This window comes from Electrophorus electricus, chromosome 13 (genome assembly GCF_013358815.1).
Source record: "Electrophorus electricus isolate fEleEle1 chromosome 13, fEleEle1.pri, whole genome shotgun sequence".
In the NCBI taxonomy this organism is placed as follows: Eukaryota; Metazoa; Chordata; class Actinopteri; order Gymnotiformes; family Gymnotidae; genus Electrophorus; species Electrophorus electricus.
Window position 1 is genome coordinate 9678071 of NC_049547.1, and position 20000 is coordinate 9698070.

General features: G+C 47.7%; 1 protein-coding gene across 3 annotated transcripts in view; it reads left to right on the top strand.

Annotated features, from left to right (window-relative positions):
* Nucleotides 1-20000, top strand: part of akap6 (A kinase (PRKA) anchor protein 6) — a 107626-nt gene that overhangs the window by 72617 nt on the left and 15009 nt on the right. For all 3 annotated transcript variants that reach the window (XM_035532551.1, XM_035532553.1, XM_035532552.1), the window contains 2 exons: nucleotides 10889-11035; nucleotides 14034-14393. In XM_035532551.1, coding sequence (XP_035388444.1) covers nucleotides 10889-11035; nucleotides 14034-14393 — 507 coding nt within the window. The remainder of the gene's footprint in view (nucleotides 1-10888; nucleotides 11036-14033; nucleotides 14394-20000) is intronic.

Sequence of the window (20000 nt, forward strand, 5' to 3'; positions counted from 1 at the left end):
ATATATAAAATGTGTGTGTGTGTGCATGTGTGTGCGTGTGTGTGCGCACGCGCGCACATGTGCACTCAGTCACAGTCCCGGACAGCATACACATGCAAACACACACACACGCTCACTCCCTGCCCTGAGCTGTCCTGTGTCTCCCTGTGTGTGATGGACGAGCAGGTGATGAAACCCACACCACCTCCTCAGTAAACCCAGATGAGTAATGAGGCAGTGGTGGGCTTGCTAAGGCACACCAGACCGGTGCCATTTCACACGCATGAGTAGACTAGAGAGCGAGCAGAAGACCCTCCCACCCTAACAGGAGTGGCATCAGAAGGCTCCCCCCAACCTGACACGAGCTACCAGACCTACCATGTGAGTGGCAGAAGAATCCCCTCCCACTCTGGTGAGAGTGGAAGCAGAAGCTCCTCCCACCATGATATTGTGGCATTACAAGTCCCTTCCAGCCTGACGAGTGTGGCAGCAGAAGCACCGCCCACTCTGACATTAGCGGCAGCAGAAACTCCTCCCATCCTGTCACAAATGTCAGTAGAAGCCCCTTCCACCCACAGCCAAGGTTTCATATCCGCAGAGACAGACGTGCAAGGAACCCCACCATCGATCTGCAACTGCTGCTTCATTCGCCCGCCTTAAGTTAGATGTTGCCATAACAACAGTTGAAAGGTACAATTTAGGCAGTCGGATTGGGGGGTGGTGGGGGGTTGAAAGGGGCTGTCCTTGGCGGCAGGCGTACGGATCCCAGCGGGGGGTGGGTTGGGGTGGTGTGGGGGGAGGACATCCAGCCGTCTGCCTGATACATGGGGCTGATGCACAGGGCTGTGAAGTTATCAGAGCCGATAGGAGAAAAGGGCGAAAAGCGTGAATTCTGTGAGAGAAGTGGGGATGGTGTCCTGATGATCTGCTGGTGTTGAGTAGATGGATTCAGCTTTGATCATCAAGTCTCAGATTTGGAAGTGGATTAGAGAGGCAGAGAAGTCGTCTGTTTGTGCCAGCGAGTATCTGAGGGTTGGCAGGCCTGAAGACAACCAGCTGGTCAAATATCTGTTTTGAGTTTGTTTTCCAAAGACCTGCTGTAGCTGAAAGGAGATGAGAGGGGCTTTTTCTCTTTTTCTTTCTTTTTTCCTGTAGACCTATTGCAGGGCTGTCAGGCAGCATGTTCCCCAGAGTTCACTCAGGCTGCACTACTCGCTGTAGCCACTAGATGGCACACTTTCATCCTAAGAACTGCGAGAATGACTGAAGAGTTAGGCAGCACAGTGAAGGACAGATATAGCAGACACACACACACACACACACACACACACACACACACACACACACACACACACACACTTCCATGAATCTTTTTTGAACGAGTCTTTGTTCATTTCCCTAAAAAAAAAAAAAAAGAAGTCTAATTTGACATGAATTCTCCCACTAAGTGCCCTGATGGTTTGGGGTGGTGAGTAACGAGGGGAGGAGTTCACACCTTGGAGACTGGCAGAGGAGGAAGGCAGGTGTGTATATTGTTGTCAGCAGTTCTGATAGGGCCCGTTACACCATATGCATAATTCACAAAAACAAATATGGCTGTTGACGAGAGCAAAAGCGTATGATTTCCATGTCTGTGTGGTGGGGCTAAACTCAGAGCTGGGAATTAGCTGGGAGTTTAATTAACAGAGCGTTCCCCTCAGCGCTCTCCTCCTTACAGGCACTGTTTCACTGACACTGCCCTAATGAGTTCTGCACCTCAGAGGGCCACATGCACAAGGCAGGCACCACCACGACTCTCTACACTTTAGTGTGTATTTCACATCCAGAGCAGCTAAAGCAGCCCCCTGCCGAGGGGTATGGAGATGGACCTCTGGACATAAACAGCACTGGAGCAGAGGATGGCGCAGAAGGCATCCAGCTTAGAGTTGGGGGTACTACTCGTGTGTGAGTGTGTGTGTGTGTGTGTGTACACGTGTGTTTGGGTGTCCGGGCTTGTGCAGAAGGGCTCTAGTGTACACAGACCTCTCTACTCTGCTAGGGTTATCCCCTCAGCCCAAGGGTTCTTTACACAGCCATGCCTCTGAAACCGGTCTCTGGCTTATGTCTGCTCTACCTACATGTATCTCTCTCTCTCGCTCTCTCTCTCTCTCTTGCTCTCGCTCTCTCTCTCTATCTCTCTCTCTCTATCTCTCTCTCTCACTCTCTCTCTCTCGCTCTCGCTCTCTCTCAAAAGCATCTCCCAGTAGCTAGGCAGTTGAGCTATGGTGGTATTAGCATGTTTGCCTTGAAGAAAGCACTGTGGGGCTTTGGGAAAGTTTACTTATATGAGTTGAAAGCAGTGAGGGGTGGGAGGGGGCGGTGCCTTAATTGTGAGCAAATGCTCTCAGGGCTTGAGATGGGGGGGGGGGGAGAAAGGGAGAGAGAGAGAAAGAGAGAGTGTGACAGAAAGGAAGAAAGAGAGAGATAAAAAGAAGGGAAGGTAAAATGAAGTACATAAAGGAAGAAGACTGAAAAAGGACGTAAAACCGTACACTGTCTGTTTTTTTTTTTTTTCTTCATGGGTCCACTTTGTTCGCTAGACCTCATAATGGCATTTTAATGTAGTGATGTAATGCTGGCTCCGGGTGGCAGTTGGAGGGGAGAGCGTCTCTGTAGAGGCTCACAGGCACTGAGCTGGACTGCTGTCTTTCTCTCCCGTTGTTTTCCTGGACCTGCTCCAGGATGCTGAACAAACTGCGCAGCAACAAACAGCTTTTCAGAAAAGAGAGAGAGAGAGAAAAAGAGAAGGAGATGAAGAAAGAGATATGGAGAGAGAAAGATCAATAGAAGGAGATAGAGAGACACGGGAAGAGGGAGCAAGAGGGAGAGATGGAGAGAGCGAGGGGGATTGAGAGGGTGAGAGAGAGAGACAGTGAAAGGTAGAGAAATGGAGAGAAAGGAAGCAAAAACATCCTCATTCAGTTTCTGTTATGCATGTGTACTGAGTACTGGGTACTGAGTACTGGGTACTGAGTACTGGGTACTGGGCACTGTACTGGGTTCTATGTACTGGGTACTGAGTACTGGGTACTGGGCACTGTGTACTGGGTTCTATGTACTGGGTACTGAGTACTGGGTACTGGGCACTGTACTGGGTTCTATGTACTGGGTACTGAGTACTGGGTACTGGGCACTGTGTACTGGGTACTGGGTACTGGGTTCTGTGTACTGGGTACTGATACTGGGTACTCTGTACTGGGTACTGGGTACTGGGTACTGGGCACTGTGTACTGGTACTGGGTACTGTGTACTGGGTACTGAGTACTGGGTACTGAGTACTAGGTACTGTGTACTCTGTACTGTGTACTGGGTACTGGACACTGTGTACTGGGTGCTGGGTACTCTGTTCTGTGTTCTGGGTACTGGGCACTATGTACTGGGTACCGTGTACTGGGTACTGGGTGCTGTGTACTCTGTGCTGTGTATTATGTACTGGGTATTGGTTATTGGGTACTATGTACTGGGTATTGGTTATTGGGTATTATGTACTGGGTACTATGTACTGGGTATTGGTTATTGTGTACCATGTACTGAGTACTATGTACTGGGTATTGGTTATTGGGTATTATGTACTGGGTATTGGTTATTAGGTATTATGTACTGGGTACTATGTACTGGGTATTGGTTATTGGGTATTATGTACTGGGTACTATGTACTGGGTACCGTGTACTGGGTACTGGGTGCTGTGTACTCTGTGCTGGGTATTATGTACTGGGTATTGGTTATTGGGTACTATGTACTGAGTACTATGTACTGGGTATTGGTTATTGGGTATTATGTACTGGGTACTATGTACTGGGTATTGGTTATTGGGTATTATGTACTGGGTATTGGTTATTGGGTATTATGTGCTGGGTACTATGTACTGGGTATTGGTTATTGGGTACTATGTACTGAGTACTATGTACTGGGTATTGGTTATTGGGTATTATGTACTGGGTATTGGTTATTGGGTATTATGTACTGGGTACTATGTACTGGGTATTGGTTATTGGGTATTATGTACTGGGTACTATGTACTGGGTATTGGTTATTGAGTATTATGTACTGGGTACTATGTACTATGTACTGCATACTATGTTCTTTCTCTGCTGCTCACTTCATCCTACGATACTTTTTGCATTCAGTGAAGACAGAGAAAGCAAAGAGACACACACACACACTCGCTGCTGCTCTTCCAGTTTGGAAAGGCTACTCTGTAAATCCACCAGGACCTGTAACCATTACACTGAATGGCGTGGTCATCTGTAGCAGATTACACTTTTACAGACAGTGCCGTCATTTGGGGAAAGCTGCAGTACATGGCAGTGCATGGGCACCAACAGTGAAATGGCTTAAATATTAGATAGCAGTTGAAGTAAATAACTAACACACCGTTAAATGATTTAATATGGATTTGTTTTCCAGCAGACTAAATCTAACAGCGCTGTACATGCTGGTGACGCTGTGAAGGTATATGGCTCAGCCGGACTGTGTGTGTGTGTGTGTGTGTGTGTGTGTGTGTGTGTGTGTGTGTGTGTGTGTGTTTGTGTGTGCGTGTGTGTGTGCGCGCATGTGTGTGATGTTCCCTTGCTCTGCTGTTGTGGAGCGCCCAGGGGAATTCCTGTCTCACCTGCTGTTGTGCTGGAGTCTGTAGAAACAGTTGCGCTGTCCCCAGAGGAGTGGAGAGATATAGCATTAAACGAGTGCACTCCCTCCATCATCACAGCTCGTGATCCACCCGACACGTTCACTGCTCCCTGCTGTCAGAAACCCTCAGAGGAAAGCAGAGCAGTGAAAACGCATTCTATCTTCTATTTACTAACTGCATTACACATTTCACTGACTACTTGCTCATGTAGGCTCTGACTGCTGCATGCTTTAATTTTTATCACGTGCACTGTATAATTATAATATACAATTGTATGATTATTATATTTTTGCCAAAAAAATGGTAGCATATGGTCTGTTCTTTGTAGGTCTTAACTGATACTAATCACACATTCTTGGATGTGTTATGATTTGTAATTATAGATATGCACAGTTTCTCTAACACGTAGGATATAAAGCGGAGGATTTCCTCAGCTTTTCTTTTAACACGGCCTGCTTGAATTGAGACTGCGCAATCTCGCAGATCTTTAACAGTATGAATTATATTTAAGGCCTCCTATCTGTAAGAAATCGGAGTATCGCGGCGATCTCCCCTCCCCCGCCGGCTCTGGGTTCCTTTAAGGGAAGGCAGGCATGCCACACATTCCTGCCGGCCAGCTGAAGTGAAAGGGCAGTGCCGTCGAGGGGCGGGCTCGCCGGGGTCCGCTCCGTGACATTCATCACCACGCTTTTTACACTCACCTTGACACCCACTTTATTAGAATAAAGATTGCCTAGCTTTTAGGTTACGCCGCGCCCTCATGTCCGGACCCCATGCAAATTCCTGCCCAGCCGCACCAGGGGGAAGCCTGTCAGAGGTCATCTGCCTTAAACGATGGCGGTTATTTTTTCAATCTGCTTCTTTTAGTCCGGCTAGTCTGAGCTCCCCTGCCGCTGCCACGCGACGTCCCCGGAGCAGCCGGAGTCTCGTTGGGTGAGAGCCGTACAGCGTAGCACTGCGGTGAGGGAAACAGGGGGGCTGGATGGAACAGAAAACCGAAATATATTCTTTTTGTCCCCTCCGAACTTCCATTCACACCAAGTAGACTTTGTGGGTTTTTTTGTTTTTTTTTAGTTTGTTGTTGTTTTACAACTTGTTGGGAAAAACAGGCCTTTTCTTCCTCTGGAGTTTCAAAGTTGCCCAGGAGCCAGATTAATCTCCATTATTATCCCATCAGTCAACAGCTCCCAGACCGGCACTGCAAAGAGCGCTTCCACATGGAAAGGGCTTCGTCACCCATTCTATACTATAGACATAATTAGAATTAAATTATTAATGAGGGATACTTTAAAAAGATTGTTTCATGATTCCCTATTAGTGAATTTGCTATTCATTTTAATATTTGTCATTTGATTTATATGGTGGATAATGCAATACAGACCCAATTAACAATGCATGGCCTATGTAATATGATTTTCAGTTAATGCAAATGGAATAAGCTGGAAGAAAGCAAGCGATACAAATTCCCAAATGTAATTTACTCGACCGGTTCTGCCCATTTTAAATGACATTGCACGTTTTAATTTTCTCTTCTCTTTTCAAAGATTGCAAATTTATACTCATCAAGCAAGACTCCCATTCATGTACATGGAACATTTCTTCAAAGTGTTACTGTCTGTCACTTTCACACCTATTTGCTTTTAAAACATCAGCACGTGAAGTCATGGAGGTGCTGCTGGAACCTTTCGGCAGCATTTCACCAATGTGTTATATGGTGCAGGAATTGGGGCAGGACAGAGCAGGACTGGGCAGGGCTCAGGACCCAGGGCAGGACAGAGCAGGACAGCTCAGAGCTCAGGACCCAGGGTAGGACAGAGCAGGACAACTCAGAGCTCAGGACCCAGGGCAGGACAGAGTAGGACAGCTCAGAGCTCAGGACCCAGGGCAGGACAGAGCAGGACAGCTCAGAGCTTAGGACTCGAGGCAGGACAGAGCGGAATGGCTCAGAGCTTAGAACCCAAGGCAGGACAGAGCGGCACAGCTCAGAGCTCAGAACCCAGGGCAGGACAGAGCAGGACAGCTCAGAGCTCAGGACCCAGGGCAGGACAGAGAGGGACAGCTCAGGACTCAGGGTAGGACAGAGCGGGACAGCTCAGAGCTCAGGACTCAAAGCAGGACAGAGCAGAACAACTCAGAGCTCAGGACCCAGAGCAGGACAGCTCAGAGCTCAGGACCCAAGGCAGGACAGAGCAGGACAGCTCAGAGCTGAGGACCCAAGGCAGGACAGAAAGGGACAGCTCAGAGCTCAGGACCCAGGGCAGAACAGAGCAGGACAGCTCAGAGCTCAGGACTCATGGTGAACTGTCTCCGCTTCTTCAAACCCTGTGTGCTCTTGGCTGATTTCATTGTTTCTTGCATTTGTCCGCGGAAGAAAAGTGCCACACTCGGAGCGTAGAGGGGGCAGTGAGGGGCCGGGCATGCAAGCTCTCTCCAGCACAATTCCTCCTCCCGGGGCCCACAGCCGAGCTCCAGGCCCTGGGCCTCGGATAAAGAGCGTCTTTGTTCCCCATTCAATGGCATTAGGCATGGACTTCCTATGGGGGTCACCATCACGCCTTGTGCAGAGACTGAAAGGGAAACTGAGGGGGGAAAGAAAAAAAATAGCAACTTTACGCCATTCACAATATAAATCATGATATGTGTAGCACCATGATAGTGGCTTTTAGCAGCATGAGTCTAGTTACATTCAGTCATAAAAATTCTTTATGTAAAAAAAAAAAAAAAAAAAGTAAATTAAAAAAAAAAAACGCCCTCAGTCACACAGATCAAAAGAGGCAGTGTCCAGGCAGCAGGGATGTCCAGGATCCAGCCTCCGTTGTCTTCTTCCTCCCGTAAATCATCCCGGGTTAAAGGGCCCGCCGATGCCGTCTCTCCGGGTGCTTCCCGCCATCAGACCACTCATTCAGCTCCTCTTTGTTCTTCTTGAATCTCTTAGTTCCTCTTTGGAAATCAGACTAATCTGACTAATTTAGGGAGAGGATGAGACTGAGGGAAGAGGAGGAGAGAGCTCTCATATTCTTCCTTCCTCCATATTGTTTATGTCCCGTTATGGCGGAGAAGGAGCGAGTTCCCAGGGGTCTTTGCAGCACTGTGCCCATTGTATAGACGCATAACCTCCTACTCTTTGCACAGCCACTTCTCGTTGCCTGAAAGATGCCATTGTATATGCAATTTGTTGCCACTGAATGTGTTTTTTACAATCTAAAGTTTATTTTGTCCTCTTTGAAAGCTCATTCTTGATGAGGTCTGTAAAAGCTGGCGGAAATTCTCCTGGGTCTCGAGCTGACCTCTCAGTGACTGGCCACCTTGTTCTTAAACACAGAGGCGAGAGAGGGATGAAAAAAGGGAAGAAAAAGTGTTTGACTCGGGTCTCAGTGTGAGCCTTCTATACCAGTCGTAAAATGGCTTATTCTTCTGGTCACCATGGTGACAATTAACAGTGTTTCAAGGCCTTTTGTTCCAGGCCAGTTTGAGCAGTTTTTTTTTTTTTCTTATTCTGAGGACAGTGATTTTTCACTGGACAAAAAAAAAACAAAAAAACAAAAAAAAAAACCCACAACAAAAACATACCACCCACCATTGAAGCACGGAAGCAACCATTTTACATAAACAGTTTAGAAATCACTTCCAAATAGGAGCTGTATGTCTCTTCGTCTTTGCTTTTTAAAAGCAAACATGTAGCCCGTTGCTTCCTGGTCTTTCAAGCCGTGAGCTCACGCATCATTGAGAGGCCTGTTGAGCTGCAGTCCTCCCCCATCAATAGCCCCTTCTCCCCAAACCCCCCCACACCACCCCCTCCTTCACAGGCTGCAGCAGACATCAAGGGTGTTGGCAAGACACGAAAAGGCCCCAAAGTGATTAAGTAATTATCGGTTTTCCCAGCTCTTTGGATGGATCTGTATCACGAGAGCATATCAAATTCCATATTTTGTGCCTCACAGTCAATTTGTAGCTCGTCTTCTCCCAGTTGAGATTCCTGCATGTTTTTTATGAAGTGGTTCCCCCCTTTTCTTCATGCTAAATGTTTAATTCCGCAGTTTCAGCGCCTGATCAGAGGAACACTAAACGACTTCCTCCCCTTGCGTAGGTTCAGTTCGGGGTCAAATGAGAGCGGTGCACCTCACCTTTTGATTTAAGGCCCGTGCAGGGGCACGCACAGTGCTGAGGACTCTGGGGTAGCAGCAATGTGAATTCTTTCTCTTTCTGCAGCCTTTTTGCCAATGTGTTAGCGGTAGCATAAAGCGATTTAGCACCCACGCAACGTCCGACGCAGTTCATGGACTCTCACGTCTATTGTCTCAACATGTTACAGAGACTGAACAAACTTTAATTTAATGGGTAAGATGAATCTACAAAAATGCATTAAATGAGCCCATGTGTGACTGCATTCTGCTGACATTTCAAGTCTTTTATTTTAATATGCCAAGTGAATTTATATTATTACTGCATGTTGATATTTCATCTACTTTAATAGCTGTCTGTGCACACTGATATATTGAATTTGTTTAGAAAAGGACTGTTAACGCTGTCATTTCCTCACCCATGGAGCAATCATCTGGATCTGTCACTGAGCTCTTTACTTCAAAAGTGGCAGGTGTATTCAAAAGCATCAGTTGCTCTGCTGAGGGAAGTGTCTGTCGCTCACGCCGCCTTAACTCCTGAGAGTTCTGCCTTGCAGGCAAGTTTCCATGCAGCCTTTTGTGCTGCTACTGTGCTTGGCTCATGCAGCAAAACTTGCTCGCACTGTAACCTTGTAAGACTTTCCTCATAAGAGCAATTGTAAAATGTTACCTGAAAATAAACCCAGTGGCCTCAAAGGAACATTTCTCACTTCCTGTTCGAAGACTTTGCTTGGATTCCATACTTGTTAGGTGCTTTTCACAAAAAGAAAATAATGCATAAGAAGAAATTATTCATGCTACAGCGTAGTTCAGGTCTGAGGAGCGTAACGCTGCCCTTTAGCCTAACAACATGTTTCCCTGCACTGGTAATTACCTGCGTGCCTTTGCACTGCATCCTGATGTTACGTGTCCTACCAGGGCAGTGTGTGATTCAGGGGACTCGGGGCACTCGGGACGCTCAAGACGTTCAGGGTGCTCAGGGCACTCTGAATGTTCAGGACACGCAGGACGCAGGGGGCTGAGGAGATCCAGAGAGCTGTTAGGTGTGAGGACCTCCTTACCTCCTGCGTCCTAGTCAACCTGTCCATCTCTCCTGCCCATCCTTCCGCTACCCGTCTGCTCTCCTCATCAATAATGTGGTGTGTTTTTAATGAAAAGGAAAAGTCTTAAAATCAATATTTGCTGTCAACAAGCAAAATACATAATCCCCTTTGGTCCCGAGTGGAACGTCTTTACTTTGGTGGCCACTGTTAAAAACTGAAAGGGATGGATGACTTAAAAGGCTGTGCGATACCATCTCCATCAAAAACATCAACAATGAAAAATGAATCCTGGTCTGATGACAGTGAGGAGAGAGGAGAAAACAGAGCATATTTAAATATTTAAATGTGCCTCTGGCGTAATGATAAATGACAGGCAAAAACCAGAATCAAGTAGCTATCGATGCAGAAAATGAAATGGGGAAGAGAGAAAGAGAGAAATTAACCAAAAAAGGTTCCAGATTGAACAGCGTCAGTTTCATCCTATACAGTATGCTCGTCCACCGCTTAACTGAAAATGTCAGTTCTTAAAATCATATCAAATCTGCAAAATACTGCTTTGCATGGGAATTACTCTCTGACCTCTCATATGTTTTGCTGAAGATGAAACACTCAGATCTGACCTGAAGTCCTCGTGCTTTAAAATTGATTTGATTTGGAGGATGAGCTCGGCCTGGAGCGTGACACCACAACCTTCCTCTGAGCTTTCTGGGAATTCAGAACGGTCATGTCACCTGTGTACCATATGTGTCTGTGATAATTGTATGTGAAGTCATGAATAATGTCAATGTTGTATCAAAATGTTATATCTTTTCTTTGTTTTGTGTGCATGTGTGTGTGTGCGTGCGTGTGTGTGTGTGTGCGCGGGTGTGTGTGTACGTGTGCGCGCGGGTGTGTGCGTGCGCGCATGCGTGTGTGTGTCTGCGTGCGTGCGTGCGCGGGTGTGTACGGGTGTGTGTGCGCGCGTGTGTGTGTGTGCGTGCGTGTGCGCATGTCTGTGTGTGTGTGTATGTGTGTGTGTGTGTGCATGTCTGTGTGTGTGTGTGTGTGTGTGTGTGTGTGTGTGTGTGTGGCACAGGGAAACCGTGTAGAGATGACCATGTGGCTTCCTAAGAAGATGCAGCTTCTGGGATGGGCAGAGAGTCTGAAAAGAAGTGGCACAGAGCTCCCCGCTGACTTTGAGGAGCGAATCAATGCCCTCAGATCCAAGTGGGAGGAGTTAGAGGTATGGCCTTTCGCAGTCTCCCTTGACTCATCACTCTGCTTCATACTGTGGGCTTTACACTGGTGTTTCACAGTCAGAATAACTGAGTGGGGAGAGTCCCGTGTGCAGCTGCGTTGTGGGGTTTACTGTTCTCTTTTTCATGAGCACTGCGATCCAGTGTCGCCCAAAGGAAGACGCTTTTCCTTTTGAGTCTGGTTTTCTCATGGTTTCTTCCTTATGCCCAAAGGAGATTTTCCTTGCCGCTGTCGTCCTTGGCTAGCTCATCAGGGGTCTAGATTCCTGTGAAGCAGTTTTGAGACAATGTCTGTTATTAAAAGTGCAAAATAAATCAAATTGAATTGTAGTAGGTTAGCTACAAAGCATCTTTGTGGCTTAGTCACTAACCCAATACAGTGTATTACTCTGTTCCGCTGTAACTGCGTGGCTCCTATGCTGTTCCTCCTTAACACTTTTACACTCTTGCAGTGGTTATCAGCATTATTCATTAGATTCTGTAGACTCCATCACCATTGCTTTGTTACTTGGCTACTTCATCACTCTGCATTCATCAGCAGTATCTCAGTCCATGTACATGTGTAGCTGAAGCCCATGCGGTGGCCAGCGTTTCTGCCCACCCTGCCCATGCGGCCGGCCTGTCCCTCCTCTACCTCTGTCGTCACACAGAAGTGTTACATTGCGTGTGTGTGTGTGTGTGTGTGTGACTCATCTCAGTGGACTTTCACAGCCGTCATGGAAAGATGCGCAGGTTAGTTGTAGATAATGGGTGTGTGTGTGTAGGTGTTACTTTAGGCTTAGGTTGATTTGTATCAGTAGCACTCATCCATATTAGCATAACTGTCATTATGTGGAATTCTTGTTTGAATTCGAGCACCAAATAACCATTCAATTCCGGTGCAGCAATCAGTGTTAATTAGAGCCACATTTAAAAGAATAATCACTGACAGTTGTGTGAAATGGCCATATCTAAACTTTGAGCGAGGTGTTTGTGTGTGTGTGTATGTGCGTGTTGTCTGGCGGGAATGAGACGGCAGTGGTGCGGAGAGTTCAATCTCAGCGCTCCTGCTCACCGCGTTCACCATTACACCGTCTCAATTGCATATTAAACAAGCCTATCAAGTCAGCCATTGGCATCTGCTGTGCTGACACAAATTGTGAATTAAATGAAATTGATGTCCTCTGTCGTATATATTTATGAAGACAGACCATTCTCTGAAGTATGCTGCTTATGAAGAATTTATGATTGCAAACTGCTCCCGAACAAAATAAAGTGGCAATAAATTCCTGTTTTTCACAGCCTGACCCTCCAAGGGCACGCATTTCACCTGCCGAACAGACATTTGTCACACACTGAAAACAGTAGCGCCTTTGTCGATTATCAATATTCAGATAAGGAGAGTGAGAGAGAGAGAGAGAGAGAGAGAGAGAGAGAGAGAGGGAGAGAGAGGGAGAGAGGGAGGTTTAGAGAGAGAGAGAGACAGCGAGAAGGAGAGAAGAGGAAGAGGGATAGAGAGGGAGGGAGGGAAGAGAGGGATGGGGGAGATAGAGAAGGAGAGAGAGGAAGAGGTTAGGGAGGATGCTGATGATGGAGAATGAAGATCTGTCCCGGGTTCCTGGTGCGAATGAGGGCCCTTTTTGGCCCTTCCAGCAGACAGCTGTAGCTGTATCTGTTCATCTGCAGAATTCATTACAGCCTCTTCATCAAACTGCACTGGTAATTCTCACTCTCGGCCCATTATGAGAAACCCATTGGCCAGTGTGTCTCACCTTTCAGGATTTATCATCAGTGCATCTCTGACTCATCGGTTCGGTAAGGCAGCGAGGGGTTACCTGGTCGGGCCGCATGACAGACTACAGGCTGAAGTGTGACCGCGGGGAGGCAGGATCATAACACCTCGTGTTGGGTTCCTGGTGAAAGGGCCCGTTGTCATGGAGCCTCTAAAAGGCCGGCGAGTGTGCGCGGCGCCGTCTCAGCTGGAAGGACGAGAGGAGCACAGATGTGTTAATAAAGGCAGGACGGGGGAGACCCGCGCTGCTGCAGGCAGCGTAATTGGTGCCACGCGCTGAAATAGCCACTTCATTGCTGAGTCATAATCACATCTGTTTCCATTACAGCTTTCTTACACCCAGCACACACAAAGGAAGGACAATTATAGTGGCCTGGGTGTGTGTGTGTGTGTGTGTATTAATTGGATAATGGAGTGTTTTGTGGGCACAATTGCCTTCTGAGTGTTCAGAGTTCAACCTGCATTCTGTACCACTGGCTCCAAAAATCAGCACGCACACACACACACACACACACACACGCATATACATGCACGCACAAACAAATGCACCTACACACCACTAACACCTGCATAGGCAGATTTGCACACACACACCCCACCCCCACCCCAGGAATGCGCATGGCGTGCTCACTTACTGTCACCTGGAGAATGTTCATTGAAAGGATCTTTTTTAAAAAACAGTGTGTGACTGTTTGTTCGCTATTTATCATGCATTTCAGTGTCTTTGTAATATGTCACTTTTCTTTTGAAAAGTGACATTTTAACCTTCTGAGTGTTGGCACATACAAACCCTCTGATCCCATGCACATGGAATTTCCATAATAGCTTTTCAATCTCATCTAAATTACCTCCAAATATCTTAATTCAATCCAAATGAATTAGAGTTAATTACACTGTTATCTCTTGAAAATGCAATTCATTAGATTCTAGTTAAGATGTTTAGTTATTTCTGTGACTGAAACAGGGCAACACTTCTACCTCTCAGCTGCTGGACAACTGAGTATATAAAGCACAGCACAGCAACACGGCTTCTGAGTAGATTAGTTTTATATGCATACCTTTTTGTATGTAGCTGTGTCTGTTGGTGTGCACACTTGCGTGTGTGTATAAGAATGCATATAACCTCTCTTTCACACACCATATCCCTTCTCCCATGTGAAGGTGTAACCCCTGTGTGTGTGTGTGTGTGTGTGTGTGTGTGTGTGTCTCTGCAGAAGACCCTGGGAGACTGTGTGGAGCAGGGCCAGGGTGCAGCAGGGGCCTATGGCCTGTTGTCTCCAGGAACCAGCAGCATGGTGTCCCAGCTGGAGAGGAAGGTGAAGGAGCTGAAGACCTGGCTCAGAGACACAGAGCTCCTCATCTTCAACGTGAACCTCCGCGCGGACGTGCCGCACCCCAACCGCGCGCGCGAATCCCACAGCACACAGCGAGACCACCCGCAAAACCTGCGCCGCGAGCCGGGACCCCACCCAGAGCCCAACCCCCAACCGGGCCCAGAATCCGACCCAGAGCCCGACCCAGAACACGACGCGCGGTCAGACCGGCCAGCTGCCGAACAGGTGGAGAATTTCAAGGTGAGAAGGCCGTCCGAACAACCCTTCTCAGGAGCCTTGCAGACCTGCTACACGCAGGTGACCCTTCTGCTGAACTGACTGCATTTCAGTGCCACCAAAACAGAACCTTTCGCTCAGCAACATGCTTTCCTCCAACATGTTTGCTATCCACAGTCCCCAACATCTATGTGTCTGCATGCACAGCCCAACATGTCTCTGTGGGGTTGATGATCATAACATGGTGTGTACACTAAAAACAAGGCAAAGTACAACAATGGTGGAAAAAATACAAAAAACCATCTCACCGCAAGTAGGAGTGTTTCATTTGAGCTCGGCTACAGTAATAAATGCAGGGCAAAAGCACCCATCAGAGCTCTGACTGAAAATCTATAGGAAATAATTATTTGAGTTAAAATGCTGAGGAACAGCAAGGGGGAATTAATCAAGCCGTGTCAAAACACAGGTAGTGCAGTTGATTACATTCCCCCTGCTGAGTGACAAACATACGAGAAGAAAACTTTTAAATATACGCAAGGAATGAACAGGAGAAATAGTGTGGCAGAATGAGGACTTTCCCTTTGATAAAATGCCGCGGAGCGATTGAGGCGTACATCGAGTCCTTGTGACATGAGGAAAATAATAATGATAATAATAATTATACTAACACTAAGACTGAAATCGCGGTTAAGTGCAGTGGCTTTGGACAGACGGGCCGTCGCAGTGGATGGAATGAATGGGGCTTAAAGGAGAGGAAGGTGGCATTTAACCAAGCCATATCTGTTCTTTCAGCCTGGAAGTATGAATGAGTTGAATGGGCAGAGTTGGCATGATCGCAGCAAAGTTGAAAAGCAACAGCAGGAGAGCTTGGTCCCACACTGCAACAGAGGCACTGTTCTCTGAGTCATCGCAGCGGAGCGAGGGAAGGAGAGACAGAGAAGGAGAGAGAGATGGTGTGAAAGAGGGAGAGGGGGAGAGACAGAGAAAGGGAGAGAAACGGTGTGAAAGAGGGAGAGACGGAGAGCAAGAGACTGAGAGGGAGAAATGGCGAGAGCGATGGAGAGAGAGAGAGAGAGGAGAGGAGAGGAGAGGAGAAGAGACCCTTTCCCATGCCGGACAAAGCATTAGGCTTTCATCATGGTGGAAATGACCGGCGGCCACAGACAACACTTGAAAGTTGGATTGCGCTGGCTGTGTAGGAACAGCGCACTCAGTGCGGAGTAGTCCGGCTGGACCTTCTCCAGAGTGGTCCGTCTGCGCTCCTCCCTATCTGAGCTCGCCACACAGACCCCAGGGGCCGTGGGAGAAGGCCCCTGCCCTCAAAGTGTAACTGGAACCAGTGGCCTGTTCCAAACATTTGTATGTAATGTGGGTGAATTGGCATATTTCCCAACTGTGCATTTCCCAATTTTTTCTTTTTTCTTTTTGCAAATGACCCATCTCAGACATAATGATCGATACTCCCTCTCAGATATGACTCAGTTATGCCTGTTGCATTTCTTTTTTCACACAAACCCTAATGTTACAAAAACAGTAGCGTTATATAAGCGGAAAATCAAACTTAATGCTCCTCCATAGTTAAAGGGAGTCCAGTCACCTGCAATGTCTCCTCAAAACTGTCCATCTATATCCAGATCAAAAGCATGACATTTTTCACTTGTTGTGGCCAGAGAGAATAAAAAATTAAGCCCTGTTTCAACCTTTTTTCGCCATATAGTTCAGTTAGCTGCCAATTTCACATCTTTTATTAATAGCGTCTCCCTTTTAATAGTGTGCTTTGATGATATTAAAACCTGAAGGTTGGAATTTTTCTGTGGAAGTATTCCAGCTTGGGGACTTATGGCAAAAGCATTTTACGCGCTACACCTTTGCTAACACGCTGTGGTATCAACGATTACCGCAGTCGTCACGACGACCTGGCACCTCCTGCTCCTCCTGATCAGTGCGACTACGGCAGATAGAAGCACGGTATTATGATAACGCCGTCTGCACGGTTAATGCAGTCCCCGTATCATTTCACGCTAATAACATCAGTCATTTCTTATCAGCGTGTTTATGTGTTGGCCGTCTGACATTCTGAAAATGGACGTTTAAAGATGGGTATTAAGCTCTTTTAAAGTAATGAATTCAAACGTGCTCCGTAATGAACAGGGTCCTTCCCAAAGTCCCCTGCTTTAGAAGCACATCCACAGCAGCTACTCCAGCTTTGTAACACGTCATTGTACTGCATGCAGTGTATTACATCCTGCTGGCTGGCTGCTCTTCACAGGCTTGGTGTTGCTATGGACGCTGTGTACACTTTCTCAGCTCACCAACCACCCTTAAACTTCAGTCTTCACTGTCTCAGTTCTTGAATATTTAGGGTTTTTTATTGTTGTTGTTTTTAATTCACTACACTCTCACAGAAAGGAGGCATTTAAATGAATTTGGGTTGGGTGTTCATTATGGTTTCTGCCATAGTGACCTCCTGGAGATGATCAGGCCACAGGCATGAGATTAAGAGAGCGTTGTATGTTTCTGTTATATATTTATAATATTTATTCCTATTAAGCTAGTTTTAATAAAAGCCTTAAAGCTTTAATGTGTTAGTAAAGAAAATTAGTCCATTAAAAATTAATGTAACCTTCTAAAATGTTTGTTCATGAAACTGTAATAAAGTTTGTAATGTAATTTTGTTTACTATAGGGATTGTATCTTAGTGCTTAATTGTGGCTGTTTTAAAGATTCATCATTTGGCAGCCGGTCATAATGGATTCAGCAGATATCATTGGCTGTCTGGTTAAAGTTTGCAATCTAGGCATGGGTTACAGTGGAAAAATTAGCCACAGAATGTTTTAACAAACGCAGCAGTTAGAGCTGTTATCGCTCGTGTTGGACCACCTGCTCATAATTGTGGGCTATTGTTTTTCATGAAAGAAGTACTTTAATCGGGTTTTTGAAAAGAAAACAAACAAAGCCATCCTTTTTTGTTAGAGAAATTATTCAGTTACTTTGCATTTTATGATTATTATTTACTCTAAATTACACTGTGAGAGTCACACTAAAACTAATCCTTACTATCAGTAGTATTGTGAGAGTCTGAGTCCGTCTCTCTCTCTCTCTCTCTCTCTCTCTCTCCCTCTCTCTCTCTCTCTCTCTCGCTGTCTCTCTCTCCGCTGATCAGGAGTCTATAGCCACCACCCTGGGCTTCATTCTGGAGTCCAGCCCATCCAGCTAATGAAATGTGACAGCACAGATATAATATCAATACTTTCTCCATGATTAGGAACAAGGAAGTCCTGTTCTTTGGCAAGTGCTAACCACATTAAGTCTACGGGGTGCTGAGGGGTGGGTGGGGGGTGGAGGGGTGACTGGGGAACGGGAGGGGTGGGTGGGGGGTGGAGGGGTGACTGGGGAACGGGAGGGGCGGGTGGTGTCGGGGGGTGGGAGGTGGAGGGGTGACTGGGGAACGGGAGGGGTGGGTGGTGTCGGGGGGTGGGAGGTGGAGGGGTGACTGGGGAACGGGAGGGGTGGGTGGTGTCGGGGGGTGGGAGGTGGAGGGGTGACTGGGGAACGAGAGGGGCGGGTGGTGTCGGGGGGTGGGGGGCTGAGGGGTGACTGGGGAACGGGAGGGGCGGGTGGTGTGGGGGGGTGGGGGGCTGAGGGGTGGCTGGGGAACGAGAGGGGTGGGTGGGGGGTGGAGGGGTGACTGGGGAACGAGAGGGGTGGGTGGTGTCGGGGGGTGAGGGGTGGAGGGGTGACTGGGGAACGGGAGGGGCGGGTGGTGTCGGGGGTGGGGGGGTGACTGGGGAACGGGAGGGGTGGGTGATGTCGGAGGGTGGAGGGGCAGCTGGGGAACGGGAGGGGCGGGTGGTGTCGGGGTGGAGGGGTGACTGGGAACGGGAGGGGTGGGTGATGTCGGAGGGTGGAGGGGCAGCTGGGGAACGGGAGGGGTGGGTGATGTCGGAGGGTGGAGGGGTGGCTGGGGAACGGGAGGGGTGGGTGGTGTCGGGGAGTGGAGGGGCGGCTGGGGAACGGGAGGGGCGGGTGGTGTCGGGGTGTGGGAGGTGGAGGGGCAAATGCGGAGTTAGTGTCTTATCAGCAGGTAATGGGGAGCAGACAGCTGACAGCGGAGAGAAGCCTGTTCATTACCCACACAATCGACTGGCCACGCACACACACGCGCACACATACTTATTTTTCATTTGACGTCCGGCCTGTTCGCTTTCATTTACCGACACTAATGAGAAAATGTCCTTATTGATAGCATTATTATCACTTTTCTGCCGTTAGTTTGCGTTGGTGTGTTAGGGAGAGCCAGTCTGCACCTCATAAACCATCAGCCTCATGGTCCAACGTTTCTGGCAGGGTTTTTTGTTTTTTTTTTTTGGTAGAAAAAAAAGAGAAAATAATTAGACACAAGCAGTAACCTTCAATCGTTGATTTTATTGATCAGAAACCTTGTCACGGCAGTAGGAGCACATGCCATGAGCTTTGACCCTCTCTTTTCCCTGAGTGACTGGTGTCACTGGTGGCCCTCAGTCAGCGCTGGGCTGGGGCTTGTGCACGGCTACGGTATTGTGCGTGTGTGGGTGGGTGGTTCAGTGCTGCAGCTCTGGGCTTAGTTAGTGCACTGCAACAGCCTGCTGAGGTTCACTCCAGCAAGACAAACACATGAAACTACAACCAGCATGAGCTCAGGGAATCTGTGTGTGTGGGAGCAAACCGCTGACATGAATTCATTACGCTCATTTGCGATAACAAGTGCTTGTGGTTTTAATTGACTTAATCAACAAATAGAATTAATCAGAGATTTCTAATTAATGGTAATTGATTGAATATCCACTGGGTCACTGTCAGTGTTAGATTCCTGTGTCCTTGTCTGGGCTGGAGGGGATTACTGCTCCCCTTCTACATCTCAGACAGATTAATTGGGAATGTTAAAACTGCATTGGTGGAGAAGAGAGGAGCGGAGAGGAGAAGAGAGGAGATTATGTTCTCCAAAGAGACACTGGGCTGAAACAAGACAAAACCCAAAGAGCAGAAGTCCCCTTTTCTCCTCAACTGTTGTTTGAGTCTTCACAAAAGAACATCAGGCCTGGCACAGGAGTAACTCCCTCTCCATGCAGGAGTAACTCCAAGCCCTTCCCTCTCCATGCAGGAGTAACTCCAAGCCCTTCCCTCTCCATGCAGGAGTAACTCCAAGCCCTTCCCTCTCCATGCAGGAGTAACTCCAAGCCCTTCCCTCTCCATGCAGGAGTAACTCCAAGCCCTTCCCTCTCCATGCAGGAGTAACTCCAAGCCCTTCCCTCTCCATGCAGGAGTAACTCCAAGCCCTTCCCTCTCCATGCAGGAGTAACTCCAAGCCCTTCCCCTGCTTTATGTCCCATTGTATGCTGAAAATGTCTGAATTGTATATGTGGTACAATATAACAGAACGAAGTGCGCGTGAGAAGGGCACGGAGACAAATAGAGCATGAGTGAAGCGCTTTAGATGGAGTGCAGGTGTATTCTCATTTTGTGCGGGATGTGGAGATGAAGTTTGAAATTCCTGGAGCTGGGGGTGTGGAGGGAGTGGGGGGCAATGTCTGCAGCAGGGATGTGCTCCAAGCTTCGGGGGTTGATTACCAGCCCCGATAGCGAGGAACCTGT